This window comes from Protopterus annectens, chromosome 13.part0 (genome assembly GCF_019279795.1).
Source record: "Protopterus annectens isolate FY-2018-M chromosome 13.part0, PAN1.0, whole genome shotgun sequence".
Taxonomy (NCBI): domain Eukaryota; kingdom Metazoa; phylum Chordata; order Ceratodontiformes; family Protopteridae; genus Protopterus; species Protopterus annectens.
Window position 1 is genome coordinate 1,214,062,140 of NC_056747.1, and position 27,260 is coordinate 1,214,089,399.

Genomic DNA, 27,260 nt, shown 5'->3' on the forward strand with positions numbered 1-27,260 from the left:
AAAATTTAAAAAAAAAAGGGGAAAAATAATGTAAAATATGATCACTTGTGCTCAGTAACTTTCCTAGCTTTTCAATATACTCAAACTGTTCTAATGCTAACACTCCAACTTCTGCAAAATGCCAGTTTATCTGACTGAATGTGTGCCTAGGGTGACCAACAGGCTCAACTAATACAGCTTCTAGCTTAAATTTCACATAAATAAGGCATGAAGGCAGTTCCACAAAAACAAAAAGACTACAACCTCCATGTCAGTCCCCAAACAATTCGTACAACTTATAACCAAAGAATGGAGATGTCCGAGTTCAATAACTAGCAGAGAATTAATTTCACAACACAAGTACACAAAGCTCCTCTAATGTACTAGAAATGATAAAGTTTATTTTTCAATCTACTACTATGTTTACGGCAGAAGGGTACTGACCTCTAGCATTCTACAAAACGCTAATTAACTCATCTAACAGTAAATCCTTAAAAGTTGCTAGGCTGAATGGAATAAACCAAACGCACTTCCCATTAGGGGCACTGGAGCCCCTTCATCTTACATACATATGGCCTAATATGGAGAGTAAAAGAGGACCCTACTTGGTTATCAGAACAATCACAGAGGAAGTACGGTTGTGTAAGCAAATCACCATAACACCACATATTCAAATGGATGATCACTGCAGTAGTATTGCTTACTCGTGCAATTTTGCTGAAGGTTCTAATCAAACTTCTCGACCAATTCTGAGAGCTGTTGTAAGATGTCCATGCAAGTATAGCTGCTTCCCGACTCACATTGGATTTGTGTATGGCATACAAGGCTAGAGTAAGGTCTCTTATTTTTTGGCAAAGTACTACTATATGTGCCCTCAGGAGGAGGGACTAGAGCTCATTTTTGTCCTTGGTCTATAAAATGCACTAGAATACATGGCACAGTACAAATACCTACCAGACTGCAAAGTTTAGACTAACAACATGGTCCCCAAAAAAAAAACAGGGAAAGGAAAAAAGGAATCAAGGATGATCACATACCCTTTAAACAAGACCCCTTAAGTCTGGCTACTAAACATGAAAGCAAGCCAGAAACAGGCAGGTGAAAGCTTATACTATACTACAGTGGTCTGCCCATTTAAATATCTTTCATGGCAAACTACTTAGAAAGAACACCATGTCAAAGGATCACTGCTACTGCACTATTCCTTACTCATGGAAGAGTACTTGATTTGAATAAATAATACAAACAGGAAGAAGGTCAAAGCATATACCCTGCAGGACACCAGTGGCAAGTACTGTTCTGCTCTTCGACTGCATGTCAGGCTTGCAGTGGATGGAAAAAGGTGGAGAGAGGTCCAAGTAGCAGTCCTAAATATTGCACAAGTTGATGCATTCCTGAAAAATGCTGCTACTGTTCAGTGTAGCCCTAAGTGCAGAATGGCTTGTACCTCTACTATTATGTTGCCTCATTCATACAAAACATGCAGTTAGAAAGCTACTTAGGAGTCTGTTTGTGGGGCTAAATCTACCATGTTTGCTGATCAGTATGCCTGACATCCTTGGCTCTGAAATTTAAAACCAAAGCTGTTGGTGAACATCTAAAAGATGTGCAATTCTCTCCCTTATTGTGAGGGCTAGAGAAACAGTCTGGCAAGATGGACTGACTGACTGCTAGCTCAGAGACTACATTTGGAATGAAGATGGAGTTTTTCCTAAGATTGACCACCTAAAATTGTACAAAATTGTACAAGGCTGTTAAAGCTTAGGCACACAGAGTTTTGATTTAAGCACAACTTAAGTACAGTCCACAAAAAGACCCAAAATATCAAAAAAAAAAAGTTTGTGAAGAAAAAGGCTGGAAAATGAACAGTTCGGAAAGGTTTTGAGAAATTACTTAGAGGGGACCTCTGGTCTATAAACTCATGCCCAATCCGGTTTTACTTTAAACCCCATTTCTGGAATGCCTCGAATGGTGGCTTACTATACTTAAAAGATATACTGAACACCTTCCAAGATTGCAGTAAAAGCTCTTGATTACAAGACGTTGTTGGTCATTAATTTCCTTCAAAAATAATACAGATGTACTAGCACTGTGGCATAGAAGGATAAAGCCCTAATAACAACACAGGCAACATGCAGTATGTAGGTGAACATGAAAGTAGTATCAAAAATAAACATGAGATTATAGCAATCAAGCTTCTTCATGGTCAGTAGGTCATTAGCTTGAAAACTGAACCTAGGAATCTTGTTTCCTCAATCCCCTTTTCTTTCCATGTGTGCACTGCTCAGTGCCTTCAGCCTTTTATTCACATTCCAGCCCTAACCCTCCACTTGCACCAGCCCTCAACTGCACTTCCACCCAGTCCAGCAGCTTGACAGCTTTCTCTGTAATGACTCCATAGCTATGCCACCACCCTATTCAAAGCAAAAACATCCCTCTACCTTCCTAGAATCCAACTTAAGGGGTGAACACGATCCTTCTATTTCTCTTTACTTGCCCTCCTACCCCAAAGTATTCTGGCCCTCTCTTCATTCAGAACTTTATAATTACTTGGATGTCCCTGACAGATGACCCATAGTCTACTACTCCTTCCTCTCCAATTATAGTCCCACATCACTTGGAGTCAAAAGCACAACTGACTCTCCTCTTCATTCAAGCTGCAGTGGATGAAAGCACACTAAATAGGGCAGACTCGAGCAAGACCACCATAGCCATCTACAGGGTTACATGCTGCTCAACAGAAAATTATACTCAAACCATAGTTCTATTTCTTATTACTTTTCTAAGTACATAAAGAGTACCAGACCTACAGATCCCCCTTTACATTCATGACACATTAAAATAACTTCATTAAATTCATATAATGAAGTCTTCACTGTGTGAAGCCATGTCGATACTCATCAGCAGGACTAACGCACATCTCACCTGCTACAATGCTTCAAGGCCTTTATAATAATTTGTTAGAAGTCGTATTTCCTGGCAGAATGTTTGTGCATTGTTGCCTGTTTTTCTCTTAAGTTGTGTAGTGTTTATTTCCAGAGAAGTGTATCATTTTCCAACTATATATACAGGCATACAGAGAAACACATGAATGCTTTAAGCTCAGTTGTTTCTATTTATCTGTAGAAAAATCTCAAACAAAACAGTGCACAGTACTGAACATTCAGCAATATAGTAAACACAAATTACACCTCAGAAAAAATAAAGGTTTCAATCCCATAAGCATTTATGCAGCGTAAAACAAATTCCAAACAAAAAACAATGCAAAACACTGGCACAAGGAAAAAGATATGAATTTCAAAAGAAAAAAAATAAACAGGTGATGGTAGTGTCCATGTCAATAACATGATATAAACAGTACAATGCAAGCCCAGCAGGGAAATACTGGGATGCAAGCAACCAGGTGCTGTTAATACCTGTTTATATGGTTTCTGTTCCACACAAGATATTACAAAAACAAGACGAAGTCCGGAAATAACAGAATTCCATGGAAATAAAGACTGCATAACCTAAGAGAAAAAAAGGCAACAATGCACAAACATTCCCTCAGGACGTATGATAAGAAAAAGGGTATTTAAGTGGTTGTAATTTTCTAGCCATCACTTACTCAAAGTAGCACACAAACTGAAGATGGTGTTTTGACCTGCTGACAGTTGCCCCTTATCAAGGGTGAGCATGCTTCCCTTGTACAGGGCACATACCTTTCTCAGACAGATAATCATCTGTGATGCAAACTGAAGACCAGTGCAGTTGACAAAGTACACTGCACATTTCAAACATAGCCCACACATTTCTAGTAAGTTTTCACAGGAAGAAATGAAATACCAAGTCGGCAGTAAAGTCAATAACAAAACACAGAAGACATTAGTGGCAAGTGGCATCTGAGCAACTTTCACCCAGCAAAATGTCAGAAGAAAATATCTGATAACAGGACAAAACAAGTCCACAAAAGTATGCCTGCAATTCGTAATGAAACTAAACCTAAGCATACATGCTAACCTACATCCTACAAATGTTAGTTTTCCATCACAGCTCAACAACCACCTTTTCAACTGGGCAACAGCAAAGTTAGAAATTACCAAAGGTTCCAGTTTCCACAATCAGTATAAAAACGTTTAATGTCATTGTAAAGGAATTCTACATACAGCAATTAGTTTATAAGCAACCATGCATCCAATTAAAACATGCATACAAGTGCTCCATAAGAAGTTCTTACCCTTTGTAAATCATCTATTCTCCCTTCCTTCTTCTCCAGGTCAGAGTTTTTGCCATTTTCCAAGGCTGCTAACTTTTCTAACGTGAGGTCTGACTGTAAGCATTCACAAAAATTATAATGAGATCAACATGCAAATACAGACCACCCAATATATCAATCTAGAGCTACATCATTAAAGATATGCACAAAAAGCACTGTTTTTGTAACCAACTTACCGTCATGGTAAATGCTGGTGTGTGGTTACTGCCACAGTTGTCATTTTAGGGAATTCTGCTGCAGGTATATGTCCAGACTAGAAAAGAAACCCTACCCTCTTTCAGGCTGGCTCAAGTCGGCTTCACAACAGATGTCTCTATGATTCTGGTTAAAAGGCCAACACACAGCCAGCCATACAGGTTAAAATGCAAATCTATAGAACCCCGTGCCTCCAGGAAAAACCAGGTTGATAACATATTGTTGACCCTCTTACAGCACCAAGCAAGACAGATGCAGGGAGCAGTACCAAAATAATGAAACACAGGGAATGAAGTCAGTGAACCATATGATGGTCATCATGCAATCAACTTGAAATCATTGTATATGTCCAACTGTAGTTACTGCTGCAGTCACTACCTCTAGGAGGCAGCATTTACACACAGGGAAGCTGGAAGTATCTCGAAGTGCACACTGCCATTCAAGACAGCAGAAATAAGACCTTTCTTAGCTCAGTCTGTATGGAAAAGGTGTGGACAGAAGACCAAGTGGCTGCCTCCAGTATATCTTACCCACTTACCCTTTGAAAAAGGCTGCGGTAATAAACTGTAGTCCTGGTAGTGCGAGAGCTGACTTTGCCCTGCACACTTTTTCCAAGGCACTTATGGCAGAAAAATGTAATGGGCCAATTACTTGACAACTGTCTCTGAATACAGGCATGCCTTTATTTTCAGTAAATGCTACAAAAGCTCTTTAGTTTTTCTACCATCTTTTTAGCTGTCCAAAATTCTCAATTTACCTTTGAGCATCCTAGGAATGAAAGAGCTTCTTATCCCTCCCTTTTGATTAAAACTTTGAGGATGTCCGATTACCCAGTATATCACAGTGCCAGGGCCAGCATGAATGTTAAGGACATCTTCGGGGGTGGGGAGTCTCGACAAACTTTCTGATAGGAGAGGATTTTTTTTTTTTTTTACTTTAATGACTTACCTTTGTCCCCAACTCGTTCCCCTGCATTTGTCTATTCTGCTTAAGGGCTATTCACCTCTATGGACCACACATCACCTTCAGGGAGACCATAGACAAACTCCACCCCCCCCCTGCAACAGCCACACCCATGTCTCTCTGCCTGCACCTCAGACACCAGAGCCACAAACTGAACCCAAGCCACCTTGGCTATAGTTAGATAGTACAGTTGTGTACACTTACCATAAATGTAGATGTTAGAATGAATTCACTGTTGCAGTCATTACATTTGAGTAATCTGCTGGCAGGTTGACCTCAGTCGGCCTGATTAACAAGGTCTTGGGTCCTGTGTTGGTTGCTGTCCCTTCTTCCATGACGTCAGGGGTATAAAACATGCAGACGACGCCATTACATCACTTTTTCTTGCCCGAGATGTAAGGTTCCCCCCAAATGGGGAGCAAAATATATAAATAATTTTAAATACAAAAATATATGCTTCCAAACAAAAGCAAATAAACCAAAAAGGCTTTTAAGTGTAGAAAAATAAAGCAGAGGCATAGTAAGAGAAAAAAACAGGGGGCTGGAGGGAGGGTAACCAGGATTTCAACAGTGAATACACTCGAACATCTACATTTATGCTACGTGTACACAACTGTACTATGTTCTTCGTGTTTCACTGTTGCAGTCATTACATTTGGGTAGATTCCCAAAGCTAACGTTGGGAGGATGGAATTATACAGTATTAGGACCGGACCGGCTATAAGGCCATGCAAAACAGCAGTGGCAAAGCCAACTCTGGATTTAGAGAAAATTGGTAAGTGACAGTGCTTGGTGAAAATATGAACTGAACTCCAGGTAGCAGCTTCAAGAATATCCCTGGTAGTAACACCTCTGAGAAAGGCTGTAGAAGTAGATACAGCCCTGGTGGAATGGGATCTGATCCCCTGGGTGATATGTTTTCCATGGTGCTTATAGTAGAAATGAATGCAATGGGTTATCCATTTGGAAATGGTTTGCTTTGAAATAGCCTTTCCAGTTGTTCAGATTTTCTTTGAGATTTAGTCCTGTTGAAGTAAAATCTAAGTTGTCTGTGTACATCCAATGAATGCAAAATCCGCTCCCCTTTGTTCTGTGGATTGGGAAAGAAAGTTGGCAAATGAATGCACTGATTAAGAGCCACAATGGATACTCCCTTGGGCATGAAGGATGGGTTGGTCCTGAGTGACATCCTGTCCGCATGAAAGATGATGAAAGGCTCCACTGCCATAAGGGCCTATAATTCAGAAATCCTTCTAGCCAAAGTGATTGCTAAAAGGCAGGCTGTTTTCCAGGAAAGGAATTTTAAGTCTGCAGTAGCAGCTGGCTTGAAAGGAGGTAGAGTGAGTTTTTCCAATACAAAGTTAAGGTTCCAGGGCAGGGGTTGGAGCTCTCCTGGGCGGCTAAGTTTTTGGCCCCTTTGAGATACTGCTTTAACAGAGGATGAGAGAAGAGGGGGGGTTCTGTGTTGTAATGAGCTGAAATGGCTGAGGCATGGATTTTTATGGAAGAAAAAGATAGGCCCTTGTGATGCATCTCAGTTAAGTATTGCAAAATCTGAGGTAAATTGGACACTGCTGTGGTCATCCCCTGAGATTGATCCCAGGCACAGAATCTTTTCCATTTGTCAGCATAAGATTTTCTGGTACTAGGGTCTTCTTGCCTCAAAATGACATCCATCACAGGTTTGCTGAGGGATGCTAAGGGGGAATTTAAGTGATTAGCCAAGCTGCAAGATTCAATGTTTGGAGCGGAGGGTGCAGAATTTGGCTGTTCTGCTGAGACAGTAAGAAAGGTGTCTGAGGCAGGTGTCATGGAGAAAGTTGTGACAGACTGCGTAGGAGTGGGTACCAGTGTTGGCGAGGCCAGTCTGGAGCAAGCAAAATCATCTTTGGTTTGTCCTGTTTGATTTTTAGCAGAACTTTGGAGAGCAAAGGCAGAGGGAGAAAAGCATAGACTGATAGGTTTTCCGAGCAGAAGGACAGAGCATCCACTTTCCAGGCTTTTCTGTGAGGAGTTCTTGTGCAAAATTTGTCCAAATGGTAGTTCTGGGGTGAGGCAGAGAGATCTATGTCTGGGCTCCCACATTTGCGTGTCAACATGTTGAAAAATCCGTGGCTCCAGTTTCCATTCATGTGGGTCCATGAGATTTCTGCTTAGATCGTCTGCCAAAATATTCAACTTTCCTAGCAGTAATTGGGCTTGTAGTTGTACTTGACAGCTCAAAGCCGTCTTCCACAATGCCATGGCTTGTCTGCAGAGGGGGGTAGGAATGTGTACCCCCCTGCTTGTTTATGTACCACATAACTGTGGTGTTGTTCGTCTTTACCATTAGTTGCCCTGGATGAAGGTAGTCCTTGAAGGCTATCACTGCTTTCTGTACAACTAGCATTTCTTTTTGATTGACATGAAGGTGCATTTGATTCGAGCTCAATTTGCCCTGAATGCACTTCCCTGCCAGATGAGCCCCCCCCCCCCCCATGCATAGTCTGATGCGTCCGTAGTTAGGGTTTGGGTAACAGGGGGTGGTGTAAATGGCAGCCCCTTGTTTTGGTGGCAGGCCTCTGCCCACCATAGGAACTCTGGTTGCAGGCAAGGTTTGATAGGAATCATTGTCTTCAGGCTGTGAGAATGTTGACTCCATAAACTTATGTACCACTGGAAGATTCCTCATATGCAGTCTTGCATATGGAATTAGAAGAATGCAGGAGGCCATGAACCCCAAGGCTTGCAGTATTCGTCCTGCTGATAGCAGGGTTTTTGTGGCCACCTGTTTGAAGTAAGTCACCAACTGAATTTGCTTTTCTGGGCAGTTGTATTCAAGCTTGCACCCAGGAATGTAATTTTTTGAAAGGGTACTAGTTGTGAGTTCAGAACTGTGAGTAGGGTGGGAGGTAGGTGTAATGGTTAAGGGGCTTACCTTTGAAACACAAGGTGCAGGGTTTGATTCTGACATGGGGTAACTGGCTAGGCTTAAAATTGCCCATAAGGGCAGTTAGCCTAGTACTAACCTATGAACTATGATTTATTTTCATTTATGGTGTACCCTAGACAAGTTAGAAACCTTTTTACAAACGCCATATGTTTTAGAAGAACGCCCCTGTTTTCTGCCTGAATTAGACAATCTGCCAGGTATGGATATATTTAAATATTTCTTTGCCTGCAAAATGCAATTACTGGAGTCAGGCACTTTGTAAAGACCCTGGTCGCAATAGATAAGCCAAAGGGCAGTGCAGAGAACTGATAATGCAAAAAGACTGCTTTGAATCGGAGGTATCTTCTGCAAGATTCCCTGATTGGGATATGCAGGTATGCCTCTTTTAGATCTAGAGTTGCCAGCCAAGCATCTTTGCCTAGCATAGGAAGTAACTGGTGAAGAGTCAGCATCTTGAATTTTGGAATGTCCAGGAAAGTGTTTAGAGTAGACAAGTCCAGAATTGGACACCATGATTTGTCTTTTCTAGGTACCAGGAAAAGTCTGCAATAAAAACCTTGTCCCTTTTCCCCTTCTGGTGCTAGTTGAATTGCCCCCATGTTTAAGAGGGAAAGTACTTGTTTCTGAGCCTCTGCCCACTGATTTGGGGGCAGGTCTGACCATCCGCTTGGAGTTGGCAACATGTGGAAATGAAATCTGTATCCCTGGGACACTATTTAAAACCCATTTGTCCTGGGTTACAAGTTGCCAGTTTTCTGCATGAAGTGCCAGCTTCCCCCCAAAAGGGGCGCTAAAAGGTAAGTGCTTGGTAATTCTAAAGGAAAGTCATTGAGACCGTTTACCACAGGGAGGTGTCTTGTTGTTTCCAGATTTGGAAGAGGAGGCACCCCATTGCTTAGTTCTGAAAGTCCCTTGGGACTGAAACTCGGTGCTTATGGCATGTCTGGGTCTGGCTTGAGTGGCTCTGGAAGGAACTGGAAAGGACCACTTCTTAGTAGGCCAGTGCCTACTAAATCTTGGAGGTTGTACTTGTAAGAAATCTTTCACAGTCTGCATAGATTTAGCCTCATCTTCCATCTTTTTTAGAACTTCTTCAGCCTTATTGCAAAACAGACGGTCCCTGCTGCAAAGCATCATCCAATAATTTTGCTTTAACATGATCAGGCAGAGATTGCCCCCTTAAGCCAGGCATGCCTTCTAAGCACAGACCCAGTAAGAGCAGCCCTGCAAGAGGCCTCCAAAGAATCAAAACCACATTGCAAAGTATGTTTTCCAACTTGTTCAGCTGAATGCAATAAATCCTGCAAATCTTTATTTTCCACACAGTCAGAAATCAATATCATTTTCTGTTTAAGCAGTCCCATGATATGCTGCTGATATTTTAGCATATGGAATTGACAGTTTAAATCCCTGATTGCCAAGGTTGCAGAAGTATAAACCTTTTTTTCCCCCATCTATCCAGCACCCTGGAGTCTCTATCAGAAGGGGTAGGATTTTTAGGAGAAGAAGCCTTTAATGCCCTTGGGCCCCTTAGAAATGGTTTCAGGGTCTGCAACAGGATTTTTGAAAGGGAATTTGTGTGAATCAGGAGCCCTGTAGTATCTGTCTGGCTTACAAGGGGCTGAGAATCAGAGGTCATACTGGATTTTGAAAACACATCAACAATGTCTAGTACAGGCGGTACAGCCAAAGGCCTATGCTGAGGAAGAAGAAAATCCCTACGCCTCTTTTTGGATTCAGAAAAATCCTGACTATCCAGTGGAAATGCTCCCTTTAGGTATGTAAAGTTTCCCCAAAAGAAAAATCTTCAGGGGGAAAAGCAGAATGAATGGAATCCTCTGAATCAGAGTCCTCATAAGTAGGTATAGACAAATCCTGTTCATTGGAAGAGTCAGAAGAAATAGAATCCTGTTCAGAAGATTCAGTCAAGTTCAGCCCTAGGCCTCTCTGAAGGTGGGGGTTGGCTACCCCTGATTAGAGTAATTCAATCTTCAGCCATTTTGATCATTTGTTTTTTAGACATAGAAACCTGCACATGTGGCCTAGGTGTCGGTTTTTTAGACATAGATCAATATTTTGGCCTTAATATTGAAGATGGTGTCAGCTTAATATACAAATCTGTAAGCCTGAATACACCCTCAGAAGCCAGTGCCTGCACAGTGGCTCTGGACCCATCCAAGGTAGAATCATCCACAGGTTCCATAACTGAAGCATCTCGAGTCAGACTGGACTTCAAATGGGTCTCAGTAGAGGCCTGCGAATCAGAAGTAGCAGGTATCAGGGGCTGCGAAAGTGCCTCACTGAGTACCGGCAAACTGGCGACTGGCTTAGGAGAAGCATCGTCGGCAGTTTTGGACCTCAACGGCCTGTCTCTGTCTTTTTCTTTGCGTTTTTTAGGTATTCCGGTAGTCAGATTGCTAATCAACGTCAATTCTGGATAATTACAGTGATCCAAAATATTTATTAGCAAAAATGTACCGATGACGGATAGTGCGTTGATTAAATAAAGCAAAGAACCAACTGCAAGGTATGTCGTGGTCAGAGCCTAGGCAAGGAATACAGTACAAGTGAAAATCCTTATGAGGTATTTGCTTCCCACAAGTAATACAATTATTAACTTTTACTGACATTAGTAAGGAGGCAAGAAAAAGTTTCCCCAACAGGGTACTTAGCTTTTTAGATGAAGCTTTCGGTTCGGAAACTTGAAAACGAAAATTTCAGGAGTCAGCCGATCGGCACTTGCGAACTGCTTCTGCTTCGGGCACTGCGCAGCAAGAAAGACTGATACAATGGCATCGGCTGCATATTTTATACCCCTGACGATCTGATGTCATGGAAGAAGGGACAGCAACCGACGCAGGACACAACACTTTGTTATTCAGGCCGACTGAGGGCAACCTGCCAGCAGATTACCCAAATGTAATGACTGCAACAGTGAAACACGAAGAACATCTCCTCATTTACTCTTAAGAGGAGAAAGAAACCTTGGTAACTAGACAGCTTGGTTGAATGCAACCTCAGCAATTACTATGGGCATAAAGAGTGGTTAGTATCCAAGGTGATCTTGGTCTTTCTGAAAAATAAGAAAAGGCTCTTCAATGAGGGCCTGCAGTTCTGACACACTACTAGCAGCCAACTGCTAGTTCAAGAGAGACTAGCATTAGATTTTCCAATATACACTTAATGTCCCAAATTGGATGCAAAGTCCACCTGGGAGGCCTGACATAGATGCCTTTTAAGACCAGCATGACAGCTGCACTGGAAGCCAAAAGAAGAAATACAGTAGTAAGCAGGGTGGAATGGTTAAGAGATGTACTTTTATGAAAGTGTATTCTAACTCAAAATAAAAGATCTCGGAGGTAACATACGACTACTCGCAAATACACCTCATTAGGGTGCAGGTCACACCTCTGGCCCTACAGGAAAATGTCTCTACTTCCCTATCACAATTTTTTGGTACTTGATCTTCTAGCTTTTCTCACTTTACACATGCCCCTAAAGGGAAGAGCTATGTATTACTGACCACCTCATACTGCATCAAAAAACCCAACATTTAAGGTAGTGGGAAGGGTTCTTCCCTGTAGAGCTGCATCAGGTGGGAGAAAGTACAGTTGTGTACACTTAACATAAACGTAGACGTACGAGTGTATTCACTGTTGCAGTCATTACATTTGGGTTATCCGCTTGCAGGTAGCCCTCAGCCGGCTGGATTATCAAATTCTTGGGTCCTGCGTCAGTTGCTGTCTCTTCTTCCATGAAGTCAGTTAGTCAGGGGTATAAAGCATGCAGGTGACGCCATTATATCAGTTTTTCTTGCCCCAGATGTCAGGTGCCCCCATAATGGGAAGCAATTATATACAAAGTTACATCTCCAACAAAAAGCAAATACACTAGAAAGCTTAAATACAGTAAAAAAGAAGAGAGGTATAGCCAGTAGAAGTCAGGGGGGTGGAGGGACGGTAACCAGGACTGCAACAATGAATACACCCGAACATCTACATTTATGGTAAGTGTACACAACTGTACTATGTTCTTCGTGTTTCACTGTTGCAGTCATTACATTTGGGTAGATTCCCAAAGCAAAGGAAGGGAGAAGGCAATCAGAGAACATTACAGCAAGCTATTAAGCCTTGCAAGACTGCAGTGGCAAAACCAGCTCTGGATTTAGAAAAAATAGGCAAATGGTAATGCTTTGTGAAGGTATGCGCAGAACTCCAAGTAGCAGCTTCTAAGATGTCCCTGGTATGAATACCTCTGAGAAAGGCTGAAGTAGATGCAGCCCTGGTGGAATGGGATCTTATCCCCTGTGGGGTAGGTTTTCCATGGTGCTTATAGCAGAATTGAATGCAAGCGCCTATCCACTTAGAAATGGTTTGCTTTAAAATGGCCTTACCCTCTGCCCCTGCAGCAAAGGCAACTAGCAGCTGTTCAGTATTCCTGAGAGGCTTAGCCCTGTCCAAATAAAATCTGTCTGTGCACGTCCAAAGAGTGCAGTATTCATTCTCCTTTGTTCTGTGGATTAGAAAAAAAGGTTGGCAAATGGACTTACTGATTAAGGGCCACACTGGATACCACCTTGGGCATAAAGGAAGGATTGGTCCTGAGGGACACCCTGTCTGCATGGAAGATGATGATGGGCTCCACTGCCATCAGGGCCTGTAATTCAGACACTCTTCTTTCTGAAGTGATGGCTAAAAGGAAAGCTGTATTCCAAGAAAGGAATTTCAACTCTGCCGTTGCAGCTGGCTCAAAAGGAGGTAGAGTAAGCTTTTCCAATACAAAGTTAAGGTCCCAGGCTGCAGTAGGGGCTCTCCTGGGTGGTCTTAAATTTTTATCCCCTCTGAGGAATTGCTTCAGCAAGGGGTGAAAGAAGAGGGGTGGCTCAGTATTATAATGTGCTAAAATGGCTAAGGCATGAATTTTAATAGAAGAGAAGCAAAGGCACTTGTGAAGAATCTCTGTCAAGTATTACAGAATATGCGGTAAGGTGGGCACTGTTGTGCCCATCCCCCCGAGTTTGGCTCCAGGAACAGTATTTTTTCCACTTTTCAACATAGGATTTTCTAGTACTACGTCTCCTTGCCTCCAGAATGACATCCAGCACTTGCTTACTGAGGGATGGTACTGGAGAGCTCAGGTAAGGGTTTGAAGCCTGGGGTGCAGAATCTGGCTCTCCTGCTGGTACAGCAAGGAAGGGGTCTGAGGCAGGTACCATGCTTCCAGCAGTGATATAGTGAGCAAGACGGGGTAGCAGTGTTGGCGTGGCCATTCTGGTGCAATGAGTATTGTCCTTGGTTTGTCCTGTTTGATCTTTAGTAGAACTTTCAAGGGGGGAGGCAGAGGGGGAAAGGCATAAACTGAGAGGCTTTCCCAGGTGATATACAGGGCATCCACTTGCCAAGCTTGTCTGCGGGGAGTTCTTATGCAGAATCTGTCCAATTGGTAGTTCTAAGGGGAGGCAAACAGGTTTATCTCTGGGCACTCCCATTTGTTTCTCAAAATGTTAAACATCTTTGGTTCCAGTTTCCACTCATGTGGGTCCATGTGATTTCTGCGTAGGTCATCTGCCAGTGAATTTAGCTTACCTGGCAGGAACTGAGCTTGTAGGTGCACTTGGTAGCTCAAGGCTGCGTTCCACAGAGCCATGGCTAGTCTGCAGAGAGGGTATGAGAGTGTTCCCCCTCCTGCTTGTTTATGTACCACATAACAGTGATGTTGTCTGTCATTACCAATAATTGTCCTGGAAGAATTTGGTCCTTAAAGATTGCCAGGGAATTCTGTACAGCTAACATTTCTTTTTGACTGATATGCAGGTGCATTTGACTCTGGTTTCATTTGCCATGAATGCACTGCCCTGCCAAGTGAGCCCTCCCATGCATAGTCTGATGCATCTGTTGTTAGGGATTGGGTGGCAGGGGGTAGAATGAATGGCAGTCCCTTGTTGTGGTAGCAGGCCTCTGCCTACTAAATGAACTCTGTCTTTACACAAGGAATGATAGGAATCATGGATTCCAGGTCCTGAGAATGTTGACACCATAGGCTTTTTAGATACCATTGTAGTTTCCTCATATGCAGTCTTGCATATGGAATTAGTAAGATGCAAGAGGCCATAAACCCCAGGGCTTGCAGTATTTGTCTTGCAGATAACTGGGTTTTTGTGGTCAGTAGTTTGAAGTAGGCTGTCAAACTTGTTTCTCTGGCATGAGGTTGGCCATCTGGGAAGTTGTGCTCAAGCTTGCCCCCAGGAATACAATTTGTTGGCAGGGTACTAGGTGAGATTTCTGTTCGTTTATGGTGTACCCCAGTGAGGTTAGCAGTTTCTTTACAAATGCCAGATGATTTAATAGTATGTCCTGGCTTTCTGCCTGAATTAGACAATTGTCCAGGTATGGGTATATTTGAATATTTTTTTACCTGCAGAATGCAATGACTGGAGCTAGGCACTTTGTGAATACCCTGAGCACAGTAGATAAGCCAAATGGCAGTGCAGAGAACTGATAGAGCATGTAGCCTGCTCTGAAGCTTAGGTATTTTCTGCAAGATTCCCTTATTGGGATGTGCAGGTAAGCTTCCTTAAAGTCCAATGTTGCCAACCAGGCATTTCTGCCTAACATGAGAAGCAGCTGATGAAGAGTTATTTTGAATTCTGGGATTGCCAAAAAGATGTTTAGGATAGACAGATCCAGGACAGGACGCCAGGAGTTGTCTTTTTCGGGTACCAGGGAAAAGTCTGGAGTAAAAACCTTGTCCCCATTCCTCTGCTGGGACAGGTTGAATAGCCCTGATACTTAGGAGAGAGATAATCTGCTGTTGAGCCTCTGCTCACTGATTTGGAGGTAGGTCTGGCCAACCGTTTGGGGTTGGTAAGGAGTGGAAGTGGAATCTGTATCCTTGGGAAACTATATTTAAAACCCATTTGTCTTGGGTAATGAGTTCCCAGTTTTTTGCATGCAGGGCGATCTCCCCCCTGAAGGAGCAGTCAGTTGAGCAGGGCTTGGAAGATTTCAGGTTAAGTCACTGACAGCTTACCATGGGGGGGGGTGTCTTACTACTTCCAGCTTTGGAAATGGGAACACCCCACTGCTTAGGCCTGTGAGTACCTTGAGACTGTAGTCTGCTGTTCCTGGGTTTGGACTGAGAAGGCCTGGAAGAGAAAGGAAAGGACCAATTATTAGAAGGTCAATGCCTACTAAATCTGGGAGGCTGTACTTGCAGGAAATCTTTAACAGTTTGCATAGAGCTTTGTCCTCCATCTTTTTAAGTACTACTGCTTTGTTGCCAAACAGGCAGTCTTGGTTTAAAGGAGCATCCAGTAATTTAGCTTTAGCATGATCTGGCAAAGTTTGCTCCTTAAGCCAAGCATGCCTTCTAAGTACAGACCCAGTGACAGCAGCCCTGCAAGATGCCTCTAAGGAGTCAAAGCCACATTGCAAAGTATGTTTACCACCTTGTTCAGCATACTGCATTAAATCCTGTAATTCTTTATTTTCAGCACAGTCAGGAATCAACATAATTTTCTGTTAAAGTAAAACAATAATATGCTGATGGTACTTTAACATATAAAACTGGCAGTTTAAGGCCCTAATGGCCAAAGTAGCAGAAGTGTATACCTTCTTACCCCATTTGTCCAGAGCACTGGAATCTCTATCAGAGGGGGTAGTGTTTTTGGCAGATGTAGCCTTAATGCCTTTGGGTCCCTGTGAAATGGTCTCTGGGTCCGCAGTAGGATTCTTAAAGAGGAACTTGTGAGAGTTAGGTACTCTGTAATACCCGTCCGGTTTCCTGGGAGCTGGAGGTAAAGCGTCTGGGGCGAGGCTAAATTCTAAGAAGACATCATCTACAATGTCCAGTACAGGAGGGATAGCTAAAGGCCTGTGTTGAGGCAGGAGTAAGAATTCCCTAAGCCTCTTTTTGGAGTCAGAGTAATCCTGGCCTTGCCAGCAGAAATGCTCCCTAAGAGTGTGCAAAGTTTCACCAAAAGAGAAATCTTCTGGAGGGGAAGCAGAGGGAATGGAGTCCTCTGCATCAGAATCCTCATAGGTAGATAAGGGCAAATCCTGGTCATCAGAAGAAACAGAAATTTCAGAATCCTGATCAGAAGAATCATTATGAAAACCAGTTCTAGATCTCTTAGAGGGAGAAGGCTGGCTTCCCCTAATTAGAGTGATAAGGTCTTCAGCCATTATTTGTTTTTTACGATATGGGTCTGACCATGCGGTTTGGACATCGGTTTCCTAGGCGTGGATAGAGTTTTAGGCCTTGAAGAAGGCGGCGGCTCTGCTGGACAGAAGCACAGGGAACTAATCTAAGGGAGCGGCGAAAGCCAACACATTCCCGCTAGGCTTATAAATGCCTTCAGGCAGATAGCCTAGTACCTACCTATGAACCTATAAGATGGCGTTGGCTTGATAAGCAAGTCAGTAGGCCTGAAAACACCCTCAGAAGCTGTTGCCTGCACAGCTGCTACGGAACCCATCCAAGGTAGAGACATCCGCAGGTTCCACAGTCGAAGAACCATCTCGCGGCATACCGGACTCCGAATGGTCTCAGTAGAGGCCTGCGAATCTGAAGTAGCAGGTATCAGGGGCTGCGAAAGCGCCTCACTGAGTACCAGCGAACTGGTGACTAGCTTAACGGAAGCGTCGTCGGCAGCTTTGGACCTATGAAGTCTGTTTCTGTCTTTACCTTTAAGTTTTTTCGGAATGTCGGTAGTCAGATGGCTTACCAAAGCCATTTCTGGATAATTAAACAGAGAACCGAAATAGACTGATGCGAAAATGAACCGGCGACAAATAGTTCGAGGACTGAATAAGGCACAAAACCGACACTGAGGGACGTCAAGGTCTGGGCCTAAGCAAGGAATGCAGTACGAATGAAAATTTTTATGAGGTATTTGCTTTCCACAACTAATACAATTGTTAACTTTTACTGACATCGGTTTAGAGCAAGAAAAAGGATCCCCAACAAGGTACTTAGCTTTTCTGAAGACTTCGTTTCTGAAACTTGAAAACAAAAATTTCAGGAGTCGGCCGAGCGGCACTTGCGAACTGCTTCTGCTTCGGGCACTGCACAGCAAAAACGACTGATGTAATGGTGTCAGATGCATGCTTTACACCCCTAACTACCTGACATAATGGAAGAAGAGATAGTAAACCGAAATAAGACCCAAGACTTTGATAATCAAGCCGGATGAGGTCTACATGCAAGCAGATTACCCAAATGTAATGACTGCAACAGTGAAATATGAAGAACATCCAGTGCTGCCTTGGCCAGAAAGAGGGAATCATTACTTCTGGATATGCCTCCCTTATTCTGTACTGCCCAGATTTGCCCAAAACTCATAGCTAAAGGTACTACATATATAGAACCTGTGGAAATATAGCAAACCTGCTGGCTGACAGTTTCAGTGAAAACTTCACTCTCCTGTCCACGCCGCCTATACCCTCAAGCATCCCTAACACCCACCCCCCACCTATCATCGCCAAGAAGCAAGTCTTAAATGTCCTCTCAAACGCCAAAAACACAGCCTCTATGGGACCAGACAACATCCCGGGCTGTGTTCTACATGGGTTAAAACAGAAATCAGCATCGCCATTAGGCACACTTTTCAATCACTGGTTAAGCACTGGCTTTATCTCAGTGGAATGGAAAACAGCTAAAGTCATGCCTTTGTACAAAGGTGGTACATCCAAGGACTCTGGAAACTAAAGACCTATTAGCCTGACCAGCCTCATCTGCAAGGCCACGGAACGAATCATCATGGACTTAACAAAGATGAAGGAAATCTCCAAATGCTCAACCCCACCCAGTTTGGCTTTGTCAAGGGGGAGATCATACCTGGTAAACATGGTGGACTTTTTGAGACGGTCACTGAAATCCTAGATGAGGCCAAATCTGTGCATACGGTCTACACAGACTTAGCCAAGGCCTTTGACACAATCTCCCACTCTGCCATCACTTATAAACTCACTTAGCTGGTTATCAATCCATATACTGTCAGGTGGGTTGTGAACTGGCTCACTGACATAGGTTCATAGGCTGGTACTAGGCTATCGGCCCTAGGGCCTATGCAAGCCTAGCCATAACAATTCCCTGGATATTTCTTCCCACACTATTTACTTCTCCAGGCCCCCGTCTAGCAGGGCGACTGACATGATCCCCGGGGTGAATTTCTTATTTCCCATCCAATCATCAAGGTTCCTTTTGAAGAGGGACAATGAGGCTTGATATGTATGGGCAAGTCTATTCCAGAGTATGGGGAGTCTCTGGGTCAGGAACCTATCCCTCCAGCATGTTTTTCTCATTGTGATGACCAGGTTTAGATCCCTGGAGCGTGTGGCTCTGTGGGATTGGGATTTCTTTAAGTGGAGCATGTCCAACAGCTCAGGGTTTGACAGGGCCTTGTATGTTAAGCAGAGATCGTCTCGGAGTAGACCATATGCCACAGAGTACAGCTGGAGTTTTTTTTTTAGACGGTCAGTATATGGCATCTGCTTTAGGCTTGTGATTCTTTTAGTAAGGCATTTCTGTGGCCTTTCCAGCTGTTGCAGATGTCTTGTGAGGTACATACCAAACTGGGCATTATATTCTATAATGGGTCTAACGAAAGATGAGTACAGTGGGACAATGACCTCCTTTTTTCTGGATGAAAAGCCCTTAGTGATGAGGTGTGCCACATAGAAGGATTTCCTGACTGTTGTGGCAATGTGGTTATCGAAAGTGAGACCACTGTCCACCTATGTCCCCCAAGTCTCTCATCACACTTTCGATGTTTTGTGTCCTGCCACCTATGTGGTAATTCATGGGTACATGTTTTTTTCCAAAGGGGATAACTATACATTTCTTGGCATTAAGCTTGAGCCCATGGCTCTGGCACCAGAAAAACTCATATGGTCAAAATAGTGGACTCCATTTCCTCCAGCAGACCCGTAACCAATGGTGTTCCACATGTATTGGTTCTGGGACCCCTACTGTTCAGAATCTAATTTTCTGAAGTACAAGCTAAAACTAAAGGACTGTGGCTGATAAAGTTTGCTGATGACTGCAAACTGGGAGCAATCACTGAAACCCCTAGCGATGTCAACATCCTGCAAGAAGGTGTTACACAAACTAATGACTGGTGCCAAAGTCATGGTCTTAAACTTAATGCAAAAAAAAATTCATCATCCGTTTTGGCAAGAGTGATGTTCCTGCAACCTACCACATCAATAGCAATACCCTAAACACACAGTCAATGGTGAGAGATCTGAGCACACAGGTTAACAGCAGTCTTAACTTCAATCACCGTGTCTCCAGTGGTAAGAAGGGCATTTTATATTGCTCATCTCAAAAGTAAGGGCACTGCCTCCAGAAAAAAAGAGGTTATAACCCCCCCCCCCCCAATACTCTTCCCTCATCAGGCCAATAATAGAGCACAACACTCCCTTTGGTATGTTCATTTCCAAACACCCACAGCAACTGGAGAGACCAAAAAGATTCCTTACAAAGAAAATTCAGGGTTTTCAAGATCCATTTTATGCGGACAGACTGAAATCATTGTCGATTTACTTTGTGTCATACAGACTGGTTGGAGGCAACCTGTGCCTTGCATTCAGAGCAATCTCTGACCCACCTTTAATGGAAATGCTGCATATTCGCATGTCAAATAGCACACAGGTCACTCGCTCAAAGGACCTTCACCTGGTATGCGATATCAACAGAATTTGCTGGAGAGACAGAACTGTCTCACAGACGTTGCCCCACTTTTGGAAACAGCTTCCTATGCCTGTTAAAGCCCCTTGTTGGCCCTATTTAAGCATAATTTGGACAAATGGATGGTTAATTGGAAATTCACCCTGGGGTTTCCACCTGTCCCCCTCTTGGACAGGGGCACTAGGTGCTGATTTTAGGTCTGCTTGAACCAGACACCCTTGGGTACACAGGCTGAACTTAGCTAGGCTTTAAGGGCCCTTGGGCCGTTAGCCTATTAACCTCCCAAGATCCTATGATAGAATACTTCTAGAATCCAACAATTTCCAAAAAGACAGATAAAACCAAGGGCCTCTTAGTCTGCCTTGACTTTGCCTGGAATAGTTTTGTTGTGGTGATAAAAGGTAACAGCCATTTGGAAATAGCCCCATTTATATGCAGGTTGTCCCTTCTTACCATCACAAAAAATGAACAAATGATCCAAATATCTGAAAGGTCTTGTTCCATCAAGATAGCACCAGAGATGTCAGTGAGCATCCAATGTAGGGAGTATCCTCTCCCCCTCATATTTGGTTTCAGGAAAGAAAACAGGGACATGGACAGCTTGGCTTAAAGTAAACTCAAACACCATTTTAGACATAAAAAGATTACTTCTCAAAAATGTTTCACTCACCAGGCTAAACAAGGAGAAAGTTACTGTCAGGTGCCAGGATCCGCCACATAATGCACGCACTGAGGTCACTCCACAAGTACAAATATGACCGTCATCGTCCATGTTGATGTGAATGACCCAAGACGTACCTCCCTGGACTACATGAAAAGAGACATGGAGGAGCTGTCCGATCTTGAAGCCCAGGCAGATATGACCCTAGCCCTGAGAAGCATCTTGCCATCACCCAGAATGATACCACAGTACAAGGACAAAATGATTGACTTCAACAATTGACTAAGCTTCTGGTGTCATTCTAAGGGGATCCAGTATCCGTCTGCCTGAGATGACATGATCGACAGACCACGATGCTTTGCCATAAATAGCTTGCACCGGTCACCCTTGGGATTCTGGATACTGGCTATGGCTCTTGCCAACCCTATAGTGCCTTTTTTGGCCAAGATTCAAATGATAAATTCACCACCGTAACAAGCAGAAGTAAGCAAAATCTGAGGGCAATGCTACTCAATGCTAAAATTCTAAACCTCAAAATGCAATCACTCGAGGAACTCCTTAAAATGGAGAACAAAGATATCTGTGTAGTGACAGAACCCTGGTTCAAGGCTCCAGAGAGCACCCCTGCATTACCAGGCTATAATTCAAACCACAACTTTCAGCCACCTAACCTGGACCGAAACACTAGCGTGTCCATATTCATTAAGGATATCCACACCTCCAAGCTAGCTGCATCCGAGATTATCCAAGTGCAACTAACTCCGGGCAAGACCGCAATCCAAATTGTAGCTTGCTACAGATCCCCCACCATGCCCCAGGATTCCCACTCCATTTCTTGATACACTGGAAAACATTAAGGGTACAACCTAACACCCTAATAATGGGCGATTTCAACTACCCCACCATTAACTGTGAAAACTACTCATGTACCAACTCTTTTGGTCAACATTTTCTGGGATTCATAAATTCCAACGCCTTGGATCAACATCCATACCCCCACTAGGGGCAGTAATATCTCAGACCTGATCATTACCAACATGAGCGACCTGTAATCCACACCAGAGGTCAATTCTTCATTGGTCAGATCCGACCACAAGGTAATCATCCTAGACATCCACATCCCACCCCCACATTAGGGAAACCACCGTAAAAAATTTCTCCAAAGCCAACTTCACGCTTCTTAAGACAGAAGTGGCAAACTTCATGACACCCATGGAGACGGACAATTGAGGTACGACTGCTGAATCCTACACAAATGCACTTTATAAGCATTTACATGAGTGCATGGACCGTGCAATCCCCAACAGAGCCAAGATGCTATCCTCCAAAAAAAAGGAAGCTAATCTTGTGGTCCCCTGCCATAAACAAACTCTACAACAGAAAAAAAAAAAAACGTTGCAATAAAGAGTAAAATCCCATAACTGGAGTAACTCCCAGGTCAGCCACAGTAAGAAGCCGAGATCCCTCATAAAATCCTCCAAAGCTAGTTATGAAAACAAAATAGTCACTGATTCTAAAGACAACCACAAAGCATTCTATAGCTATGTCAAGAATCTCAATGGCAACACTCAGATCTGCTCTGAGTAACAGCACAATGGCACTACATATACAGAACCAACTGATATTGCCAACATCCTGGCAGATAGGTTCAGTGCTAACTTTACCCCCCTCTCACCCACTAAAAGACCCATCTCTATACCGGAAGAATGCAAAGTTCCTGTAATCACGGCTGCATAGGTAAAAAACACACTCTCCAAAGCCAAGAAAGTACAGTTGTGTACACTTACCATAAATGTAGATGTTAGAGTGTATTCACTATTGCAGTCATTAGATTTGGGTTATCTGCTTGCAGTAGCCCTCAGTCAGCCTGATTAACAATGTCTTGGGTCCTGCATCGGAAGCTGTCCCTTCTTTCATGACGTCAGGGGTATAAAACATGCAGCTGATGCCATTACACCAGTTTTTCTTGCCCCAGCTGTCAGGTGTCCCCCTAATGGGAAGCAATTAAATCACTAATTACAAGGATATACCCCCAACAAAAAAGCAAATACACCAAAAAGCTTTTTGAGCACAGTAAGAGAGAGGAGAGGTATAGCCAAAAGAAGAAAGGGGGCTGGAGGGAGGGTAACCCGGTCTGCCAACAGTGAATACACTCGAACATCTACATTTATGGTAAGTGTACACAACTGTACTATGTTCTTCATGTTTCACTGTTGCAGTCATTAAATTTGGGTAGATTCCCAAAGCTAAGGTTGGAAGGAGAAATTTAAAGACAATTAGGACCAGCTTATAAGGCCCTGCAAGACTGCAGTGGCAAAGCCAGCTCTGGATTTAGAGAAAATTGGCAAATAATAATGCTTGGTGAAAGTATGTACAGAACTCCAGGTAGCGCTTCTAGAAAATCCCTGATAGTGATGCCCTTGAGAGAGGCTGTGGAGTTAGATGCAGCCCTGGTTGAATGGGGTCTGATGCCCTGTGGGATAGGATTTCCATGGTGCTTATCGCAGAAATGAATGCAGTGGCCTCTCCATTTTGAAATGGTTTGCTTCAAAATAGCTTTCCTCTCTGTCCCTGCAGCAAATACCACCAGCAGTTGTTGATATCCTTTGAGGTTTAGTCCTGTCCAAGTAAAATCTAAGTTGTCTGTGCACATCTAAGGAGTGCAGTATCCGTTCCCCTTTGTTCTGTGGGTTAGAAAAGAAGGTAAGCAAATGAATGGATTGATTAAGAGCAACACTGGATACCACCTTGGGCATGAAGGAGGGATTGGTTCTGAGGGACACCCTGTCTGCATGAAAGATGATGAAAGGCTCCACTGCCATAATGGCCTGAAAATCAGATACCCTCCTTGCAGATGTGATTGTTAAAAGGAAAGCAGTTTTCCAGGAAAGGAATTTTAAATCTGCAGTAGCAGCTGGCTCGAAAGGAGGAAGAGTGACTTTCTCCAAGACAAAGTTAAGGTCCCAGGCTGGAGTTGGAGCTCTCCTGGGTGGCCTTAAATTTTTGGCCCCGCTGAGGAACTGCTTGAGCAGTGGGTTAGATAAGAGGGGAGGCTCTGTGCTGTAATGAGCTGAAATGGCTGAGGCATGAATTTTGATGGAGGAAAAGACAAACCCTTATGAAGCATCTCTGTCAAGTATTGTAGAATCTGAGGTAAATTGGGCACTGCTGCGCTCATCCCTTGAGACTGATTCCAAGCACAAAATCTATTCCATTTTGCATTATAAGATTTTCTAGTACTAGGCCTCCTTACCTCTAAAATGATATCCATCACTGATGCCTCCTTACCTCTAAAATGATATCCATCACTGATTTACCGAGGGATGGAAAAGGAGAGATTAGGTAATTTGCCAGGTTGCTAGGTTCAGGGTTTGCAGCTGAGGGTGCAGAATATGGTTCCCCTGCTGAGACAACAGGGAAGGAGCCTGAGGCAGGTGCCATGGGAACAAGCGCGACACACTGCTCAAGAGGGGGTACCAGTGTTGGTGTGGCTAGTCTGGTGCAATTAAAATTTTCCTTTGCTTGTCCTGTTTGATCTTTAGTAGTACCTTGGAGAGCAGAGGCAAAGGAGGAAAGGCATAAACTGATAGATTTTTCCAACTGAAGGATAGAGCATCCACTTTCCAAGCTAGCTTGTGGGGAATCCTAGTGCAAAATTTGTCCGACTGATGGTTCTGGGGGGAGGCAAACAGGTCTATATCTGGGCTCCCCCACTTGCTTGACAACATGTTAAAAATCCTTGGTTCCAGTTTCTACCCGTGTGGGTCCATGAGGTTTCTGCTTAGTCCATCTGCCAGTGTATTTAGTTTTCCTGGCAGGAATTGAGCTTGTAGATTCACTTGGTAACTCAAGGCTGTGTTCCACAATGCCATGGCTAGTCTGCAGAGGGGGTAGGAAATGTTTACCTTCCTGCTTATTTACCACATGGCAGTGGTGTTGTCCATCTTTACCATTAGTTGTCCTGGAAGAATGTGGTCCTTGAAGGCTGTCAGAGCATTCTGTACAGCTAACATTTCCTTCTGATTTATGTGCAGGTGCATTTGTGTTCCATTTGCCCTGAATGCACTTCCCTGCCAGGTGAGCCCCCCATGCATAGTCTGATGCGTCTGTTAAGGTTTGGTCGGCAGGGGGTAGTGTGAATGGTAGTCCCCTGTTTTGGTGGCAGGCCTCTGCCCACCAAAGGAACTCTGGGAGTAGGCAAGGTATGATAGGAATCATCGCTTCTAGATCCTGTGAATGCTGACACCACAGGCATTTGAGATACCATTGTAGTTTCCTCATATGCAGCCTTGCATATGGAATTAGAAGAATGCAGGATGCCATGAAATCCAAGGCTTGCAGTATTTGCCTTGCAGATAGCTGGGTTTTTGTGGCCACTTGTTTGAAGTAGGTTGTCAAACGAATTTGTTTCTCTGGCGTGAGGAAAGCCATCTGGGAAGTTGTATTCAAGCTTGCTCCCAGGAATATAATTTGTTGACAGGGTACCAGGTGTGATTTATTTTCGTTTATGGCGTACCCCAGACAAGTCAGCACACTTTGAACAAAGGCCAGATGATTTAAAAGCATGTCCTGGCTTTCTGCCTGAATTAGACAATCGTCCGGGTATGAGTATATATGAATATTTCTTTGCCTGCAAAATGCAATGACTGGAGCTTGGCATTTTGTGAATACCCTGGGCTCAGTAGATAAGCCAAAGGGCAGTGCAGAGAAAAAGAAGTTATGTCTTACCATAACATTCCATCTGTATTGTTGATCCTCGTTCAGTCATTACGCATGGGTATCAGTTCCGACCTCTGAATCGAGCTGGCCATTTTCCAAGCTCGTGTCAGCTTCAAACTCTCAAGCTAAACTCTTACCCACAATCCCTGTCTCTCCCTGTTACCTCAGATTGAGTTTGCTAGTCAAAGAAGGTAGAGGCTACCTCTGGTCAAATAACTTCAGAGAGCCGGATGGTGAGATGCACTAGAAACCAGAGGAGGGGGAAGGAGGGACAGTTGTAATGACTGAACGAGGATCACAATACAGATGGAAAGTTATGGTAAGACATAACTTCTTTAGCCGATATTGTTAATACTCGTTCATTCCTTACACATGGGACAAAGTCCCCAGCTACCTCTATTCCTGGGAGGCTCTCATGGAAGGACATTCCTGAGCACCATAGAACCGAAAGATGCTCTTACCCTGGAGGCCAAATCCAATTTGTAATGATTGTTGAAGGTATGAGGCGTAGCCCAAGCTGCACAGATATCATGTAAAGAAGCTCTGGCATGGAAGGCAGCAGAAGTTGCCACCGACCTTGTTGAATGAGCTTTCATGGTAGTAGGCAATAAATTATTGCGTTGTGTATAGATGAAGGACACATAGTCCTTCAACCATCTAGCTAATGTGACCTTAGCAACATCAGATCCTAATCTAGGTCCAGAAAAGGCCAAAACTAACTGGTCAGACTTACGAAAGGACCTAGTCCTGTTTAAGTAAAAACAGATTTGCCTGTGGATATCTAGGGTATGTAGGCAATACTCTCCTCTGTTTGAATGATTGGGAAAGAAAACTGGCAATTCAATGGTTTGAAAAAGAACACAAACACACAACGCTACTGGAAGTAACTTCGACAAAATAAAACCTCAAGACTGTAATCCCAAAGACCACTGCTCGGACAGAGATGGTACACCACCAAAGGACTTTATTCAGAAGCGGTAAAACTCCAAAAGCAGCATAAGCAAATCAGATCAGCGCTTAACCTGATGATCTGATTTGCTTATGCTATTCTGCTTTTTGGAGTTTTGGCTTCGTTTCTGTGAATAAAGTCCTTTGGTGGTGTACCATCTCTGTCCGAGCAGTGGTCTTTGGGATTACAGTCTTGAGGTTTTATTCTGTCGGAATTCAATGGTTTGATTAATAGACATCTCAGAGATCACTTTTGGCAGAAATGATGGATTAGTTCTCAGAAAAACTATCTCTATGAAAAATCAAGTATGGACTCTTGATACATAAAGCTTGAAGCTCAGAAATGCATCTGGCAGAAGTAATGGCGACCAAAAACAAGGTTTTCCATGACAAATGCTTGAGGTCGCAAGAGGCTGGTTCGAAAGGTGGTATTGTCAGAGCTTGTAGAACTAATGATAAAGCCAGTGGTTGAATAGGTTCTCTAAAAGGTGGCATCAGATGATTCACACCATTTATGAAGGTCTTGCACAATTTGTGGGACATGAGAGGAATCTTGGACACCCTCATGAAAACTGAAATTGCAGCCAAATGAACTCTAATGGTAGAGGCTGATAGACCCGATTGGAAAAGGTCGGCCAGGTAGTCTAGTATTATCGACACTGGTGCTGAGAAGGGATCGACTTGTTTATCTTTCAGCCAACAGTTCGACTTGCTCAGAGATGTAATTCTAGAGGAAGACTTATGAGATGCAATGAGAATGTCACGTATTGGTAAAGAAAGATCATTCTGCCTGGCAATCAAGGGAATTGGAGTAGCCACGCCGTGAACTTCAGGCTATTCAAGTTGGGATGAATCAGGTTCTGTGGGTGTGAGATCAACTCAGTGGTTGGATGGAGAATCCATGGTTGATCTAGTAG

General features: G+C 43.5%; 1 protein-coding gene across 6 annotated transcripts in view; it reads right to left on the reverse strand.

Moving 5' to 3' along the window:
- TLK2 (tousled like kinase 2) overlaps positions 1–27,260 on the reverse strand; it is a 3,436,060-nt gene that overhangs the window by 1,855,865 nt on the left and 1,552,935 nt on the right. For all 6 annotated transcript variants that reach the window (XM_044055220.1, XM_044055218.1, XM_044055219.1 and 3 more), the window contains one exon: positions 4,196–4,288. In XM_044055220.1, the coding sequence (XP_043911155.1) occupies positions 4,196–4,288 (93 nt within the window). The remainder of the gene's footprint in view (positions 1–4,195; positions 4,289–27,260) is intronic.